The 19364-nt window shown below is 39.9% G+C and overlaps 1 protein-coding gene and 1 non-coding gene across 2 annotated transcripts; one reads left to right on the top strand and one right to left on the bottom strand.

Annotated features, from left to right (window-relative positions):
- Positions 1-209: 209 nt before the first annotated feature.
- Positions 210-272, bottom strand: LOC136332789 (U7 small nuclear RNA). The gene has a single exon (XR_010730927.1). It is a non-coding gene; the product is annotated as a U7 small nuclear RNA (small nuclear RNA).
- Positions 273-10391: 10119 nt separating this feature from the next.
- Positions 10392-18974, top strand: UTP23 (UTP23 small subunit processome component). Its single transcript, XM_066265781.1, has 3 exons — positions 10392-10686; positions 15694-15868; positions 17611-18974. The coding sequence occupies exons 1-3, from the start codon at positions 10499-10501 to the stop codon at positions 17992-17994; spliced, it is 747 nt and encodes a 248-aa protein (XP_066121878.1). The 5' UTR covers positions 10392-10498; the 3' UTR covers positions 17995-18974.
- The last annotated feature ends 390 nt before the right edge of the window (positions 18975-19364 follow it).

Below are 19364 nucleotides of genomic sequence, written 5' to 3'. Positions count from 1 at the left end.
AATCTCTTTGAATGCAATAAAACAGGGGTCCCCAAACTTTTTATGCAGGGGGCCAGTTCACTCCCTCAGACCGTTGAAGGGCCGGACTATAAAAAAAACTATGAACAAATCCCTATGCAGACTGCACATATCTTATTTTAAAGTAAAAAAAAAAATGAGAACAAATACAATATTTATTTATTTATTTATTTATTTATTATTATTTTTTTAGGGGCCTTCCGGAAAACACTGGAAGACCTACTAGACAAATTCAAAAAGAGCTGTAAGCACTACAAATACAATATTTAAAATAAAGAACAAGGCCTGACCTGTGGTGGCACAGTGGATAAAGCGTTGACCTGGAAATGCTGAGGTCGCTGGTTCAAAACCCTGGGCTTGCCTGGTCAAGGCACATATGGGAGTTGATGCTTCCAGCTCCTCCCCCCTACTCTCTCTCTGTCTCTCCTTTCTGTCTCTCCCTCTCCTCTCTAAAATGAATAAATAAAAAAAATAGATTAAAATAAAGAACAAGTAAATTTAAATCAACAAACTGACCAATATTTCAATGGGAACTATGCTCCTCTCACTGACCACCAATGAAAGAGGTGCCCCTTCCAGAAGTGCCGTAAGGGCTAGATAAATGGCCTCAGGGGGCTGCATGCGGCTCGCGGGTCGTAGTTTGGGGACCCCTGCAATAAAATGAAAGAGTGAAGATACCAAAGATGAGCCAGAGAATTTCTTAAAATGTCACTTTATTCCTATTCAGTATTCAGATAAGCCTGAGGATTTTTTAAAATGTCAATTTATTTCTATTCAGTTGCTGCCTGCTTCCAGACCTCTGTGGAAGGCAAGGTTCCCTTTGAAGGAGGAGAAACAAGAAGAATGCAGAGGAGAGAGGTGCCTGCAATGCCTAGGGTCTCTCGCTCCAGCCCGTCTTAGTCAGCGTTCTTGACTGAGGGAACAAGGGCAGACAGGAAAGTTGGAAAAACTAACAAACCACTTCTGTGAACCTTACTTGTTATCAGTTCCTTGAAATGAACTTGCAGCTCCAGCAAGAAGAATAAGTAATAAAATGATCAAGGACAGACCCTCCTGCCTCCTCTTCCCCTCCCCTCCCCTCCCAAAGGCACGAAAGTCACGTAGGCCTGCAAACAAAGAAGTCATAGAAATCAGGCATTTGTCCCGTGAAAGCTAAAGCTGTAAAGGAATATAAGATGTGAGAAATCTAACTTAGGGGAGCTTGTGTTTTGTTGACTCTGTTAGGGACACACAGCTCTGCTGCTAAATAAATCCTACTTCCTTCATCACGTTGTCTGGGAGTGTTTGTCCTCCTTTGACTCCTGCCAGACTTGGAGCGTCTGACAGCATTGGACCTGGTCTGAGCCCCGCTCTTGGCAGAGTGCAGGTGGATACAGAGTGCTCTGCCCAGGCCTCCCAGCCAGCCTCTGTGGGACCAACTCAGCGTCTACTCTGGCCTTGATGTGAAGGAAAAGGGTGCAAAATAATCTCACCTTTGTATTTACTATACTATCCCTTTAGGAAGTAACTGCATTCATGGCAAACAGCTGAGGGGTAGTGGTGGTCAAATAAGTTTGTAAATGTCGTGTATATTGGGTGTGGGAGACAGGCTGTAAACTGGCAAAGTCCTCATAGCCTAAGGCTTAGTTTTAAGACTAAGCCTTTCCCACCCTTTTAATACTAAGATCTTCTCAAAACTAAGCTTTTCCCTTTGTTGCATGATAGGGAGCTGTGCACCCTTATGAGGAATCCCATTTATGCCTCAGATAAGTGGCTTTGTATTAGAGACCTTTTTATTTGTATATTGACTTAAAGCCTTTAATGTTCTACACTATAGAATGAAGCAGACTGGGGGCTCTCACTCTTGGTTTCTGCCATTAGCATTGCAGAGGCCTTCCTAATTCCTTGCCCTCATGCGTAAGGCAGGCTTTCTGCTTCTCCCTTGTTTTCTCTTGTGGCTTGCCTATCTTGGTGAGACACCAATAAACAGAATGGCCACCATCCTTCGACTCGGCCATTTCTTTACTGTCTGCCCAAATTCAGTGAGAACCTGCATGTGAATGGCCACAATGGCAGCCCCTGGCCATACAGGTGGTTCTTCTCTAGTACCCACTAGAAACTAAGGAAGCAAGTAAGCACCATCTGTAATAAAAGTCTTAAGCAAGAGATCCTGGAAGGGGTGTGTTTTTAGCTCTTGTGAGTTGATTATTTTCTAGGAAAGAAGCACAGAGATATTCTTTTTTCTCTTGAGGTGATATTGTTATGTGATGGTTACTGGATCTTCTGAAGCATTAATGTATGGCCAGAGGCCACCATAGTGGCCATTCACATGCAGGTTCTTATTGAATTCGGGCAGATGGTAAAGAAACAGCAGAGTTGAAGGATGGTGAACCATTCTGTTTATTGATGTCTCACCAAGACAGGCAAGCCACCAGAAAAGCTAAGGGAAAAGCAGAAAAGCTGCTTTTCCCATGGAAGGCAAAGGATCAGGGAGGAGAGAAAAACAAATTCTCAGGCACCTCTGGGTGGTGGGGGCAAAATCTCCCTTCCAGTAAACATTAGCAAGACAATGGCCCTTCCCAAGCAGGAAGGTAATTAGCACTTTCACCTGGTCAGTGGTCTTTTTTTTTTATTTACTTTTTTTTTTAGATTTTATTTATTCATTTTTATTAGAGAGAGAGAGAGAGAGAGGGAGGGAGAGATAGAGAGAGAACAGGGGGAGGAGCAGGAAGCATCAACTCCCACATGTGCCCTGACCTGGCAAGCCCAGAGTTTTGAACCAGTGACCTCAGCATTCCAAGTCGACGCTTTATCCACTGCGCCACCACAGGTCAGGCGGCAGTGGTAATTTTTAACAATAAAAGTAAGCAAAACCAGAAAATACAGATTTTACAAACTTATTTGCCCAACAATTAGAATAGTCCCTCTTTCTCTAGGAAGTCACAAGATAACAGGATCTAGAGAGACGCAGTGAGTCTACCCTCCAATACTACTCACTCATGAGAAGAAGATCAGAAATTCTTACTCTGTGGAAGTGGGAGGAAATGGCAATAATCTTCCCATCTCTCCCTCCCCAAGAAAAATATGGTGCCATCATAATTGAGCCAGGTCTAGGAAATAAAAATTAGACATAAGGAAAGAGAGAAGAAACAACATATAAATAGGAGAAAACTAAAGTTCTGGATTCAATTACTATCGTTTTTAGAACGCCATAAATATTCATTGGACCAAAGAAAATCATTTGGCTTGAAACACTAAACACTTTGACCAAAGAAAATCATTTCCCTTAAAACACTAAATGCTTTGCTTAATGTTAACTAGAGTAGAAAAGATGCCTTTAGGAGATAGTTGAAAGCAGCTAATTGATACAGTTATTTCTGCATCCCTGCCTCCTCACAGTGTTATCTAACATAAAAAAAGAGCATATGTAGAGCACCGTAAATTTATTTAAAACAAGATATTATACAGGTAATACTATAAATATGTTGTTTGCCTGGATCAAATATTCCATTAGTTAATATGTTTCAGACTTCAAGTAAGAAAAAATAAATTAAAAAATTATTTTAAAGAAGAACAGAATGTACTCTAGCATGTAACTAAATGTCTAGAGGGGAGCATACTCTAGCATAAAGCAGCATCAAGATTTCAGTTCCATATTTTTTTATTCTCTTGACTGACTTCTGCAATGTTTTGGTTCTGTCCACAGACTGGTGACACCATAATCTCAAAATCCCTGCCAGTAGCAATGGACACATGCACTTTTAAAGAAATGTTTATTGGAAGGAAAAGAAAATCTCTCATTCAGCCATGGAGGAATAAAGTATTTCTTTTTAGTCTAATTGGGAACATTTTAAGTCATATGCCTCCTGCATACTTATGCATAATAAGACTGTGTGAGGTTACACTTTGAAGGGCTGATTTGTTCAGTATTATGGAAGGAACAATAAAGAGGCTGAAAACAGAGCCAATAAAATAAAGAAATAGTCATACATATAACTCAGCATGTGGATGTTTTCTGTATGTTTGCTAAAATAATAATTTTTAAAATGACATTTGACCTCCTCATCCCAGCATTTTGATTTATGACTTACAACTAATATTAAAAAGCATAGTGATCTTGCATTGAAAATATTTGCACAGATTCTAAGAGTGACTTTTATTTTGTATAATAAAATTAATGACATTAATACCTTGTATTGGTGAAATTCAATTATAAATATGAGACTTTGAAATAATATGCTATTGGATTCTGAAAGCCTGTTTAATTTTTTGCCTCCAGGAATTCAGTTTCTGCCCTGAAGTCCTCCTGCTGCTTTAAAAATATATACGAAACCATGAGTGAAAGGATTATCTTCAACATTTTGTTCAATATAAATAAACAGTATTTTTAGAAAGTTGTTTTAATGCCATAATCTGACATAATTTTCAATTTTTGAACTTTAAACTCCTTTAAGTAATAGTAATAAGATTTGTTTCCCTAGAGTAATTTAAAAAGAATTCATTAATCTTATAAAATGTTTTGATAGGTTAAAATGAAAGGCTCCCATACAGTATGACTGTCTCCACCGGTTTAAGTTATTCTTTAATTAAATTTCAAATGGCAATTTGTTATGCATCACAGTGAAACATTTTACACGTTGCTGCCACTCTAAGTTTTTGCTCCTCTCTACCAGTTTTGTTACCATTTAAATGAATACCGTTAAACATGTTGTAGAGAAATCCCACTGGAGAGTGGTCTGTAATCGTGAACTACTGAATTCCTTTCGACATACCTCACACGGCACCATTTGTTCTCTGTGTGATTTCATTCAAAGAAAATATTATAGCAAGAAAATTTGCTAGTCTGATTTTACAGCCATCTGACAACTGTCATCCGATAACCAATGGGCCCTTCCCAATGACTGTCTGGTTTAGAAATATTTTTGACAACCAGACATCCCTTGAAACTTTTTTTTCAAGAGACAGTCTCTTTTTTGTCATTTACCCGGTAGTAAGAGCTTTAGTACCAGCTGGACCAACAGACAGAAAATCTTACTTGCTCTCTCTAATTGACAACTGGATTGTCACTAATTACACTGATATTTCCTTGATGTTTCTTTTGCCCAAGCAGCTGGGGTTCTTCATATTTAACTAACATTTCTCAACAGGAGATACATCTCACTGACATACCCAGTTCAAATCAAATTGTTTATACTTTCAAAAGAAACAAATGTCAAGATAGCTTCTAGAGTATATAAAAAGGATTTCGTTTATTTTACTTTGCTAAAGTAGACTACCTTTCACAGAAAACTTATAAACTAGGGTTTTGAACCTGTTCAAAGAAAGGGCAATTGTATCGGCAAACACTAACCAACTTCAAAGTTTCATCAAAGACATCTGTCAGGGAAAAATTCTCTAATTCTGGCAAGTAGTTTTAACTTTATCAATTAGGATTGGGTTTGGCTGCACATAAAAGAAATGTATTGTGTCAATGTAGGTTTCTTCTTGGTTTAAAAAAGAAGTACCACATGGTGAGTGAAGTTGACAGTGGGGGAGGCTAGGCACGTGTGGAGGCAGCGGATATTTGGGGAACCTTTGTACCTTCTCAGTCTTGTTGTCAACCTAATACGGCTCTAAAAAAAGTCTCAAAAAATGAAAATAAACTTAAAATAATATTTTTAAACCAAAGTAGAACTTTATTTTTGTTCTCATATAAAACAAGCACAGAGTTAGCTGGAAAGATAGCTTCACAGTCACAGAAGACCCAGACTCCTCTTCTCCGTTTTGCCAGTTTAGCATATGGTCTCCAGCCTAGACTCATCTAAAATGGGCTGCTAATGTCCCATCCATCACATCCAAATTCCGGGGAGTAGGAAGGCAGAAGGTAGGAAAAAAAAAAAAAGTAGCCATCACCAAGCTAAGTTGGCTTCTCTTAAGCAGCCTTTCAAGAAGTCCCTTGTAACACTGATACTCCCATGGCCTTGGCTAGACTTTATTGTATGACTACACTGGACTACACAGAAAGCTAGGAAATGGATTCTCTTTTCTGGGCACATTATTGACCAGAATAAAATTGTGGCTCTGTTACTGAAAAGAAGAGAGATATTGCCCTGGCCGGTTGGCTCAGCGGTAGAGCGTCGGCCTAGCGTGAGGAGGACCCGGGTTCGATTCCCGGCCAGGGCACACAGGAGAAGCGCTCATTTGCTTCTCCACCCCTCCCCCTCTCCTTCCTCTCTGTCTCTCTCTTCCCCTCCCGCAGCCAAGGCTCCATTGGAGCAAAGATGGCCCGGGCGCTGGGGATGGCTCTTTGGCCTCTGCCCCAGGCGCTAGAGTGGCTCTGGTCGCGGCAGAGCGACGCCCTGGAGGGGCAGAGCATCGCCCCCTGGTGGGCAGAGTGTGGCCCCTGGTGGGCGTGCCGGGTGGATCCCGGTCGGGCGCATGCGGGAGTCTGTCTGACTGTCTCTCCCTGTTTCCAGCTTCAGAAAAATGGAAAAAAAAAGAAAAAAAGAAGAGAGATATTGAGTGGCGATCCACAGTCTGTATCATAACCATTTTGTGATGCTTCTGTGGGAAATTTCATGCAGCCATTAAAAATAATAAATGAGAGCTATGCTAACTGACTTGGGGTATGTATGGGAAGGGGTATGGGGGGGATTTTTCCCAAGTGTTCGGTGAAAAAAGCAAAAGGCATAGAAGTGATAAAATATGGTTCAATTTTTTAATAACAGAATGACAAAAATCCCTACGTATGTATGCACATATATATGCAAATGATAAACAACTGACTTTAACAACACAGGTTTGAACTGTGTGGGTACATTTGGAAGTGAATTTTTTCTTTTTCTTTGTTTTAGACTATACTTATTGATTTTTAGAGAGAGGAGAGAGAGAGAGAAAGAGGGAGAGAGAGAAAGAGGAGAAGGAAGTGGGAAGTATCAACTCATAGTAGTTGCTTCCTATATATGCTTTACCAGGCAAGCCTAGGGTTTTGAACTACCGACCTCAGCGTTCCAGCCTTTATCCACTGCGCCACCACAGGTCAGGTGATTTTTTATTTTTTAAATAAATGCACAGTCAGCTGTCTATCTCCCCAGGTTTTGAATGCCTGGACTCAACCAACCCTGGGTCAAAATCAGTATTTTGCATCTGCGTTTGGGAATTCGCAGATGAGAAGGGTGGACTGTAAGCCTTATTCTATGTCATTTTATAGAAAGGACTTGAGCATCTGCAGATTTGAGTATTTGAGGGTGGGGTGCCCCTTGCAGATTCTGAGAAACAACCATAGTTAAGATTTTGGGGAGTCAAATGTTATACACGGATTTTTTTTCTGGGTGGGAGTTAGCACTCCTAAAAACCAGTTGTTCAAGGGTCAATGTTATAAATAAATGAATATCAAAAAACTGCAAAAAAAACCCCCACCAAAACTGCAAGATACAGTGTAGGCTGTCAACGTGTTATCTTGGGAAAGGGAGAAAGCATGCTTATCTTTGTGTTGTTCCATTGTTCCACTTGTTATAATAGGCATGTGAAAACTATTACATTTGAAAATTTGTTTGTTTTTAAAATGTAGCAATTTCCAGATCCATCCTTCAAAATACCTTACATTACATATGAAAATTAACAGTAAGTCAGTCCAGGATGGAATTTATCATAGGGGATCTGAGTGAAGAATTTAATAGGCCCTCAAATATGAACCAATATACCTAAGTTGTTTTAAATGATTTATTTATGGAAATTATTTATTTAGAGAATATGTTAGCTAGATAGATAGCATTAGGAAGAACACTGTATTCTTTTTTGAGCTAATGGATGTTAATAAATGTTTATAAATATTTAAATATAATGTAAGGCAGAATAATATCACAATGCATGTGTTTGCTAAATTATCTGGTATTCTAGCACTTATAAAATTAAACAAATGACCTTTCTGAATTTAATTTAATGTTTACCTATTTAATGACATTTAGGCCATGAATCTTTCATGAAAAATCTTATTTGGGAATTAGTCACACCTTGCAATAATAAATCATTCTCATGTCAACTTGGCTTCATCAAAATTTCATGAACAAAAATCTTCAAAATCATGTACAACAACATCACATTATAAATTATATTTGATTCAGACATAATAAAGAATATGAATATGAAAAAAATGAAGAAAAATAAATTAACCCCCTACCTACATAGCTGAATGTCTATTTGGCATGAAAAATGTTCAGTGCCTGAGAAAAAACTTGTAGCTATCAATGCTGAGACATTATCGATCCTGCACCATAAGATTAAAATTTTTTTCAATTACTATTACAATTTTTAATAATAATATTATAATACTTTCAAAGTAAATTCTCACATTTAAACTTCTATCTAAATCTATTATCCAATAATGGCAATGTTTGGCTTCTGTCTTAGTTGTAACTGGTCATACTTCTCATTTGGCATCAGGCCAAAAAATGTTCAGTGGGCCACTTAATAAAAATGTTGTATTGGATAAACAGTGATGTTTACTGCAAACGGTCATTCAGAAATACTAATATACATAATAATGACTTGCAGAGACTGTAATAAATGTTACTTCCTCTCTAAATAGTAATCCCTCTCCCTCAATACTCATTCTGAACCAGAAATGGGCATTTTAAACCAGCACACCAACATCTTTTACTGCCTGTCCCAGGATCATGTTTTGAGAAACACTGCTGTAATAGAAAACATTTTTAAACTTGATCTTCACCATTATAAACTGTTTTAATGTTGGCATAATAATGGCCAGGCATGCAAATGGCACTGTCATAAACATAAGAGCATGAAATAAATTATTCTGTAGTTTAGTAAATTAAAAAAAAACAAACTAGAATATGACTCAATTTTTTTTTTTTTTTTTTTTTTTTATGACTCAAATTCTTAGTCCTGGACCACATTTTTCTTAGTAGTGAAATGTGACCAATGTGTGTGATGGAACTGGTAGATAAAGTTGTGAGCCTATTTTTATAAATGTTTTTACTATTTTTGCAAAGCTGAAGTGGTATAATTTCTTTCTCTGTGGTGGGTGTATATTCAGAGTGGGGGGTTGGCACGCAGAAATAAAGACAGGATTCAAATTGGAAAGTAGTAAGTAATTATACTCAAGAACCATGAGCCCAGTCCTACAATAACTCTTCATGGCTTCCAATACCTAAATTTATTTTCTGTTAAATGAAAGCAGTCATCTAAGTGATGTTGTGTTGGGAATCAGGACATTATAGAATATCTTAGTTCCAATTCCATAAATCTGTATTTTCAAATAAAATCCCCAAGTGCAAATAATACATCTCAATCACTTTGTAAATCATTTTTCTGTGTTGGTTCTTTCTCTCAATCTTTAGCCAAAACTAGATCTGGGATGGATTCCAGGCCAGGACAAAACTGCAAAATTCCATACTCCCCATTCTTTGGTTATTTTGCCTTGAAGTGGATATTTGGCAATTAGCCACCAGGGAACTCAAAATTTTCTGATTTGCTCTCTTCATTAATCAAATTGACCAAGGAATTTCTAAACTTTCACTTAGCTTTGTACCTTCCTGTTACTAACCCAGTATGTAGTCTTCCTGCCTCAGAAACTAGAGACATAAAAAGGGTTCTTAAAAACAATCTAGTCTTGCCAACCTGTTTGACAGTTTGGAAGCTGAGCCCAGCTGTCTTGAGGAGTTGTTTAAAGTCAAATGGCTCGGGTTAGGGGCAGAACTAGGATTCTAGTTTAGGGATCCTGCTCTTGAGAGTTTCTCCCAAAATACACGCATGTGAGTAATTTAAGATGGTCTTAAAGGGAGGAGGAGCAAAATCGTAGGACTCTGCCCTGACATTTGGCTCCTAATTATTAATAGTAGTTCCAATGCGGGGAGGAGGGAGTTGGGGTTTGCAAGAACGTTTAAAATTAAGGGATCAGGATTCCAGTGTCGGTTCTGACACTAAATAACGTGCCCTTTGTAAAGATTCTTAACATTTAAATTCTTTATAGGAAGATAATCAGTACAAAGCTGCACAGGCAATTAGCCAATACACTTTGACCCCTTTCTTCCCCTCACTTGGGAATTATAAACATCAAAGATATAGGGTAAATTACCTAGGATGGTGCCTATAACAAATTAAGGCTTAAAATTATCACTATTACTACATCGCCAATTTTTGAAAGGCTCACTGCTTGCCCAGTAACGCATTAAACCCAGTGTCGACGTCCTGTCACTTAGTCTATAACTGCGCATGTGCGTCCCTATGAGAACTCGCGCACTCAGTGGTTTTCCTGTCTAGGCGCAAGCCCCGCCCCCAAGGGCGCGCCCTTTAAAGCGCGGGCACCGTGTGTGAGGCGCGCGCTCGTCTGGGGGTGACGTAAACGAGAAAGCTGGCTGACCCGGGAGGTGGGGGCGTTTGCTTCCGGGGCCAAGGGAGCTTCGTTTCCGGGAGAAGCCGACAGCAAAGTTAGACGGTGGTGAGGGGTGTGTTCGCGGTCCCTCGTGGTCTCGTGGCCTCGGTCCGTGGAAGCCAGGGAGGCATGAAGATCACGAGGCAGAAACACGCGAAGAAGCATCTGGGCTTCTTCCGTAACAACTTCGGAGTCCGCGAGCCGTACCAGATCCTGCTGGACGGTACCTTCTGTCAGGCGGCGCTGCGGGGTCGCATCCAGCTGCGGGAGCAGCTGCCCCGCTACCTGATGGGGGAGATACAGCTGTGCACCACTAGGTGGGCCTGCGGGATGGGGCTGTGGCTCCGGGGATCGGCGGGGTCGGGAGAGGCGCGGCCGCTGCTCCCAGGCCCCCTGGGCGAGCCCACGAGCTGCAAGGCGCCCCGCCCACGCGGGGTGACAGTTCAGCGGTGGCGGCGAGGAGGTCGGGGAGTATCTACGGAGTAGCGGAAAGTACGATGCCCTGAAATAGTCGCTTGTCTGGCGACTTGAGACCACGTGCTTTGTAGTCCGACGGGACTTTGAGTTCTGGTCCCGTCCTACTAACTCTGTCATTTACGGCCAGTTTTTAACCTTTCCGAGACTTGGATTCCTACCTGTAAAAAAGAGACCGTAAGTGCTTGTAAGGTCGCCAAAGTATCAAAGGAGGTGGTATAATATATGTAGAGCCTTTGTTGGTATCTGAAACCGCCTTTATTTATTTGTTTATTTCAGCAAGAGAGACAGGGACAGACAGGAAGGGAGATGAGAAGCATCAATTCTTCCTTGCTGCGCTTCTAGTTCATTGGTTGCTTTCTCATATGTGCCTGGAAGGGAGGGGGCTCCAGCAGAGTGAGTGACCACTGGCTCAAGCCAATGACCTTTGGGCTCAAGCCAGCCACCATGGACCATGGGGTCATGTCTATGATCCCACGCTCAAGCCAGAGACCTCAGGGTTTTGGGTCTGGGTCCTCTGCGTCCCAGGCTGACGCTCTATCCTATCCAGTACGCCACTGCCTGATCAGGCTGAAACCTACTGCCTTTAAGTGGGTGCTTTTATTCGAATGGCGTTTTCGACTTTAAATAATAAACTTCAAGCTTCCCAGCTGCCCTGTGAAGTAACATCTTCTATTTCCAAAGAAAGATAAGTTAGACTTGAGATTACAAACTTGCCCAGGGTCATCTGTTTATTCGTCTGTTATGTTTCCAGCCATACGCCAAGCACTGCTGTAGCCACTGAAGATAACTGGGCAGACAGGACAACTCCCAGCCCTCATGGCAAGAACGCGCCTGTGTCAGCCTCCAGCTGGTGCCCTTTGACTCCGGTTCAGTGTCCTCTCATCAGTGTGGAAACACTTAGGATGAACCTTGTGAGGATGGGAAGGAGGTTGAAATCATGAAGATTTCACAGAGGAGGAAACATTGGGGCCCAGTCACTGTTCAGTCCTGAGGGGAAGGACTATTTTGAGTGACTGAAATAAGTAACACTTACTGTTGTCTCTTTTGAACAAAGGAATGGAGTTGTGAAGTGCCTGGGAAAGAGATTAGGGCTCAAAGTATAGTTGGAAATGAAGCTTGGAAAAAGGTAAAATTGAGCCCTGGTTGGGTTGCTCAGTTGGTTGGAGTATCTTCCTGATACACCAAGGTAGTGGGTTCGATCCTGGGTCAGGGCACATACAGAAACAGATCGATGTTTCTGTCTCTGCCTCTTTCTTACTTCCTCTTTCTGTAAAATCAATCAATCAATAAATTGAGGCTAAATCATCAAGAACCATTATTAAGCCTGATCAGGCGGTGGCGCAGTGGATAGAGCGTTGGACTGGGATGCCGAGGACCCAGGTTCAAGACCCCAAGGTCACCAGTTTGAGCACGGGTTCATCGGGTTCAAGCAAAAGCTCACCAGCTTGGATCCAAGGTCTCTGGCTCGAGCAAAGGGTTACTCGGTCTGCTGAAGGCCCACAGTCAAGGCACATATGAGAAAGCAATCAGTGAATAACTAAGGTGTCGCAACGAAAAACTGATGATTGATGCTTCTCATCTCTCTTTGTTTCTGTGTGTCTGTCCCTATCTATCCCTCTCTCTGTAAAAACAAAACAAAACAAAACAAAAAAACAAAAAACCATTATTAAGAAACTTAGTAGGTTTTTTTCATTGTACAGTATTACTTTAAAAAATATTTTCTTGAAAAAAGAAAGTTAAAGGACCCATAGTACCACACTGGTGAGTAACCACTGTTGACATGTGCTGTCCCATACATTCAGTTCTTTAGATACCACACGGAAACTCTGTGCATATACTGTCAGTGGTCTACTTTTCTCCCATAATGCTACTCTGTGAACAGCTTTCCATATTCAGAGCTTTTCCAGCAGTGCCTCAGACACCCAGGTTATAGACACTCCAAAATGTCTCAGCCTTCAAGGATGCCTGACAAGCCCTTAGGTAACCTGTGTCTCTGTGTAGGTTGCTTCTGGCGACAGACAGCTTGTCCATTTATACCCATATGCCATAGACATATGAACATTTTTAATACAGTGCTATGATACAAAGAAGGTTGAGAAGTACTGCAGGAAGTGATATTCTACAGCATTTTTTCCCCTAAAGAATTTAACTTATGGGATATTTCATACATACACCAATTAAAATAGTGTAATGAAATGTCCATCACCCAGCTTTTGCAATTATCAGCGTGGACAACCTTGTTTCATTTAGCCTTCCCCCATCCTTATTGATAGTTTATTTTATTTATTTAATTATTTTATTTATTTTTGTATTTTCTGAAGCTAGAAGCGGGAAGGCAGTCAGATTCCCACATGCGCCCGACCGGGGTCCACCCAGCATGTCCACCAGGGGGACAATGTTCTGCCCATCTGGGGCGTTGCCATTCTAGCGTCTGAGTCGGAGGTTATGGAGCCATCCTCAGTGCCCAGGCCAACTCTGCTGCAATGGAGCCTTGGCTGTGGGAGATGAAGAGTGAGAGAGGAAGGAGAGGGGGAAGGGTGGAGAAGCAGATGGGCACCTCTCCTGTGTGCCCTGGCTGGGAATCGAACTTAGGACTTCCACACGTGGGGCCAACGCTCTACCCCTGAACCAACTGGCCAGGGCTATTTTTTTTATTTTGCAAGAGAGAGAGACAGACAGACAGACAAGGAGGGAGATGAGAAGCATCAACTCATATTTACGGCTCCTTAGTTCATTGATTGTTCTCTCATATGTACCTTCACCAGGGGGCTCCAGCTAGCCAGTGAGCCCTTGCTCAAGCCAGTGACCTTTGGGCTCAAGCCAGCGAGCATGGGGTCATGTCTGTGATCCCACACTCAAGCCAGCGACCCTGTGCTTAAGGTGGCAAGCCTGTGCTCAAGCCAGTAACCTTAGAGTTTGAACCTGGGTCTTCAGTGTTTTAGGCCGACACTCTATCCACTGAGCCACCAACTGGTCAGGCCTGATAGTTTATTTTAAAGCATTTAGTCTGTCAATTCTCAGTGTGTACCTGAAGAGGTTAAAGAACCTTCTTAATGTCAGAATTCAAACAAGGGACATACATTGCATTTGTTTTCTGTCTCTTAAGCCTTTTTAAGACTAACAGTTACCTCCCCCACTGTTTGAAATACACTATATTTTTAAGAAATCAAATCACTTGTTTTTCTATAGAATGTATTTGCTGTCATTAGTGGTTAGATCTAGATACTTGACTCACATTCAGGTTTGAAGAAATTGGGAGTTAGCGTAATTTGAGGAAGTAGAGCAGCAGAATGCTGACAGGATAACTCTTTTAAGGAAAAAAAACTGCAGCAAGGTGAAGGTATGTAGGAGAAATAAGAGAGTGAAGGCAGGCAAAGCTGTTTGGTGGTGGTCCAATCAAGAAGTAATGTGATCCTGAACCTGGGAGAGGAAGGACAGAGCTAAGGGGTGCTGCCAGCAGACGTTACTGAGATAGAGCCAGCCGCTGAGATAGGACTGACAGCTGACGGGCTACGGGTCAGGGGAGCAATAAAAGGTCCAGCAGGATTTGATTTTTACCCAAGGTGTCTGGGAAGATAATCAGTTCAAAGAGATAGCAAGCCCTGGAGAAAAGTAGTTGGTTTTGGACATGGTGAATGACAAGCTGATGGCCGGATGTCCATAGGAATGACTCAATGAGTGGTCGGCACTTTGGGCCTGGAACTCAAAACAGGGATCAAAACTGATGTCTAAAGAAAGCAAAACATCTTTTCTTAGTAAAACAAGAACTAAAGGGGTAATAAAGGGAGTCTGTCCAGGGCTGACCAGATCTGAGGACATCTTTGACTCAATAGTCCAATCTCTTTTTTTTTAATAGTGTGATGGAAGAAATGTCTGGGGAACTTATTAAAATACTGATATTTGACTCATCCGCAAAAGGTGCAGATTTGAGGATGAGAAAGGAGCTAGAATCCAATTTAATATCACTGTCATTCCAATATGAATCATTTACAGATGACACCTCAGCTTATAGTAATATGAAAATGCAGAGTGAAAGGAAGTAGTGATTGTTTTGCAACAACCTGCTGACTTGAGAATTTTTACTTTTCTGAACTAAAAGTAATTTGAAGGTGTACTAGTTGGTAATTGAAGTAGCTCTATGGTTGGGACAAGGCATCTATTGTCAAAGTACTTGGATTCATTCACAGTTCAGCTCTACCACTCATTAATTTTAATTTGGACATATTACTTGAAATCTCTTAGAATGAGGTGTTCTGAAATTAGGATAATTTTTTTTTAAAATTTTTTTGGTATGTTGTGTTTCTATTTTTTATTTATTTATTCATTTTTAGAGAGGAGAGAGAGAGGGAGAGAGAGGAGAGAGAGACAGAGAGAGAGAGAAGGGGGGAGGAGCTGGAAGCATCGACTTCCATATGTGCCTTGACCAGGCAAGCCCTGGGTTTCGAACCGGCGACCTCAGCATTTCCAGGTCGACGCTTTATCCACTGCGCCACCACAGGTCAGGCAAATTAGGATAATTTTAAAGTAAGCTGCCTAACTTTGAGGGACTGTTTTGAGATTAAGCAAGAATTTATATAAAGATCAATTAGCATGCTGCCTGGCACATAATAAGCACTCAGTAAATTTTAGCTGTTACTATTTTTCTTTCTACTTGGTGTATGAATTTTCCAGGTCTTTGTAGAGTGAAACGGCTTCTGCATGATTTGTAGTTTTCATATTACAAATTCAGATTGTATTGGTATAGTTTTATTTTTTAAAAATTTGAGTATTATTGTTTATACTTGTTTTAGGTGAACAATCAGTATGTTTCTGTTATAGTGAACCACTAATAACATTTACTTTTTCAGGTGTGTGTTAAAAGAGTTAGAAGCGTTGGGAAAGGACTTATATGGAGCAAAACTGATTGCACAAAAATGCCAAGTTCGAAATTGTTCCCATTTCAAGAATGCAGTGAGTGGATCAGAATGTCTGCTTTCCATGGTTGAAGAGGGAAATCCTCATCATTATTTTGTGGCATCACAGGTGATAACTACTTTAAAAACCAGAGTCAATTTTAATTATTTCTGTTTATACTTCATATAGAGTTTTTTAAAAGGAGAAAATAATTAGTAGAAGTTGATTGTTAAAGTATTTTGACTTAAAAATACTAGCTTTTAGATTAATTTGCAGTCAGTAAAAGCAATTGTTAGAGAATTTGAGAACCTTAAGCTTGTTGATTTTCTTCTTAATTACCGGTTTTCTTTTTTTAAGTTAAAAATGATTGCTGTGGACAATACTGTGATGATATATTTTTGGGTTCTGGAGGGGAAGATAAATAGAGCAAAGATTTTGCATTCTATGTTCATAAATGTTTTTTCTTGTTTCAGTATTTCATTCTATTTTCCGTAAAGTCATGGTTCATATTATTTGAGACTGTACCACCAATACTAAACTGTTTCAGGCTTTATAAAGTCTAGAAGGCAGGGAAGAGAGACTTTATAAAGGGCACATATTAATAAACAAGTCCACTTTCATACAGACCTGCTTAAATGCTCTCAGAACTATAAAATTATATAAGTAGGCAAAGCTAAATCTAGAGTCTGAGTCAGCTAATGCCTTCTTTCTTATTTAAACCTCTGTGAGCTTTCTGACCCTTTCACAACCGAACATGCTTACTTTTGCATTAGTGTGTATTTCATGGAGCTAGAACAGCAATTTTCAATTGGTGTGCCGCAGGAGTTTTAAAAACATGCAATACCTACCTATATATCTACTAGGGGCACCGACCTTAGATTATCAAATAAAAAAAAAAAGACAACCAACACAACAATAGTCGTCTGATGTGAATGTCCTGTCTTGAACCATAAATATAGAGGTCTTATAATAGAGTTGCATGTTATTTGTCACAACACATAATAAGGTTGCACCTGAGTGGTTAATTCTTGGTCAGAAATCCTTATATACAAGTATGAGCACCTGCTTTTTTTAAAAAGGTCACTTTAGAGCAGGGGTCTCAAACTCAACTCAGCATGTGGGCCGCAGAGCAAGATCACAGCCGTTCGGCGGGCCGCGCTAGGTCTACAAAAGGCAACTGTTACGCAACACTTCTCACTGCAGTTGGAAACAAAAAAAATCAGTACAACAAGCACAATCTTACATGCAGTTTACTCAGTGTCACAAACGACCAGAAACTGTAGTTCACATCACAACTGCTGTTATCTAAGCTAATATCTAGCTAGGATGCTAGAGAAATGGAAAATACAAGTAGGCCCCTAGACTTACTTAATTTTATCCAAAATATTTTGAACTTCGTGGATTAGTCTGCGGGCCGCACAAAATTGTTCGGCGGGCCGCGAGTTTGAGACCCCTGCTTTAGAGCAAGAAGGCTAGGTCATTTGTGTGTGTGTGTGTGTGTGTGTGTGTATTATAAATCAGTTAAAATTATACCTTTCTGAGGGGCAGATTGACAATATATTTTTTGATGTACCACAGAATTTTAGTAATTAGTTTATGTGTGCTGTGAGATGAAAAAGGTTGAAAAATCTCTGTTTAGAATATTGATAAATCCTGTTCACAGTGTTGCCACTTAGTTATTTGTGCTCAATTTTTAGTTTTTTACAATTAGGTATACTGTATTCCCCCTAGTGAGACATGCTAATTTTAAATATAAAACTTGTGATCTCTTATTTTTAATATAACCCTCTTGAAGTTGTTTGAAACCTATCTAAGGCATCTTATTGAATTGACATACTTCAACTAAATAATTTTCTTTTTCTTTTCAATAGGATCAGAATTTGTCTATAAAAGTGAAAAAAAAGCCAGGAATTCCTCTTATGTTTATTATTCAGAACACTATAGTCTTGGACAAACCTTCTCCAAAAACAATTGCCTTTGTTAAGTCAGTAGAGTCAGGTCAACTTGTCTCCGCTCATGAGAAGCAAAGTGTCAAGCAACTCAAAGAGGAACAGGGTTTAGTGAAAAACCCTGAACAGAAAAGAAGAAAAAAGCGCAAGAAAATAAGTGGCCCCAATCCTCTGAGCTGTTTGAAGAAAAAGAAGAAAGCACAGGATACAAAACCATCTGACTCTGAAAAGAAAAGAAAAAGAAAAAGAATCCGGAACAGATCGACCTCAAAAGTACTTTCTGAAAAGGAGAATGCAGAAGGATAAGGAATTTTTTGAATATTTCAAAAGACATTCAAATGTGAAAAGTAAATTTCTTTTTAAAACTGAAAGTACTTAGGATAAAAAAACTCAGCTTATTTTTGTAATTGAATATTGATCCATAAGCCTTTTCCTAAAATTATGAAACAAGACAAAAACAATACAGTGAATGGGTTTAGGTGTGACAGTGTTCACTTTCCTTACTTTGATTTTGGAGGTTGTTAATTGTTTAAAGTATCAAAGTGTCAAAATCAGTCTTGTGACAAAAATAAAAAAGGATTCCCTCTTTCACATTCACAGAAGAAACTTCCTCTTTCAACTCATGGGGGTTATAAAATTTACCTTTATATTTCCAAATAATATGACTGTGCTGCTACCTTCTGATCCGTCCACTGCTGACCGTCTACTGGAAAGACTGGAAGTTTTGCTTGCTTATGTCACTCCTCCATTTTTCCAATATAATAATATTTCAATCTTTAGTCATCCTAAATTCAGTATTTTTATTATGACTATAAACTTTGTAAACCACTGAGCCACGTAGCATGCTATGATTGAATTTCTTTCTTGTACTATTTTATTATTCTGGAAGTTTATAATGGCCTCATTTTCTTTTAGCACCTGACTTGATTTGCCACATATTCCAATAACTCTGTAAAGGACCTCGGTACAATTTTCCATATGATAACATCAGGTCATTTCTTACCCCTGGACATACTTTTGGATCCTTCTGTCCTCCGATGTCAAAAGGTTTTCTGCTGAGCATGTTGCTCAACTTTGACCCGAGCACTTTTTACCCTTACCCAGAGACCTGTTTTTTCACTTCTGTTTCCTCGAGTCTTCATTTTGCTATTTCTTCGTTTTCTCTTTTGCTGTAGTGGAGCAAAGAGTTGTGTAGGAAGTACATTTTTTGAGGCTCAACCAGTATGTCTACCCTCATTTGTTGTACTGATAATCTAGCAAAATAAAGAATTCTTGGTTGAAAATCATTTCACTTGGTTTCCCTGGAGAACTTCTTCATTGTTTATAAGGTCCTGGGTGGAGACAAGGGACATATTCACTTTTGCAGTTCTATTTGTCCAATAAGGAGGAGGATTTAGATGTGAATGTAAATAATTCTCTCTTTAACATTGGCTGTGAATATGTTATTTAAAGTCTAAAGGGTCAATTCAATTAAAAATTGAATAGTCGAACTTGTCTTTTTTGGTCTCCTCTCCATGTTTTAATCATTCATCAAGCCAGAGTTACAATGTTTTTGAAGTATAGACCCTGGCTGGTTAGAGCATTGGCCTGGTGTGTGGATGTCTCCAACTCCATCGGCTTTGCCTGGGTGTAGGGCTGGTCCATACAGTGCTCTACTACCTGTGGAGGGGGTTGTG

This window comes from Saccopteryx bilineata, chromosome 3, assembly GCF_036850765.1.
Source record: "Saccopteryx bilineata isolate mSacBil1 chromosome 3, mSacBil1_pri_phased_curated, whole genome shotgun sequence".
In the NCBI taxonomy this organism is placed as follows: domain Eukaryota; kingdom Metazoa; phylum Chordata; class Mammalia; order Chiroptera; family Emballonuridae; genus Saccopteryx; species Saccopteryx bilineata.
This window is presented reverse-complemented; position numbering and strand designations above follow the sequence as displayed.

What these genes read in the sequence shown, in the direction of transcription:
- UTP23 (XM_066265781.1), top strand. Translation starts at nt 10,499, where the DNA reads ATGAAGATCACGAGGCAGAAACACGCGAAGAAGCATCTGGGCTTCTTC. An exon ending in ATACAGCTGTGCACCACTAG is followed by an intron (nt 10,687 to 15,693) that starts GTGGGCCTGCGG and finishes TTACTTTTTCAG; the next exon opens with GTGTGTGTTAAAAGAGTTAG. An exon ending in ATTATTTTGTGGCATCACAG is followed by an intron (nt 15,869 to 17,610) that starts GTGATAACTACT and finishes TCTTTTCAATAG; the next exon opens with GATCAGAATTTGTCTATAAA.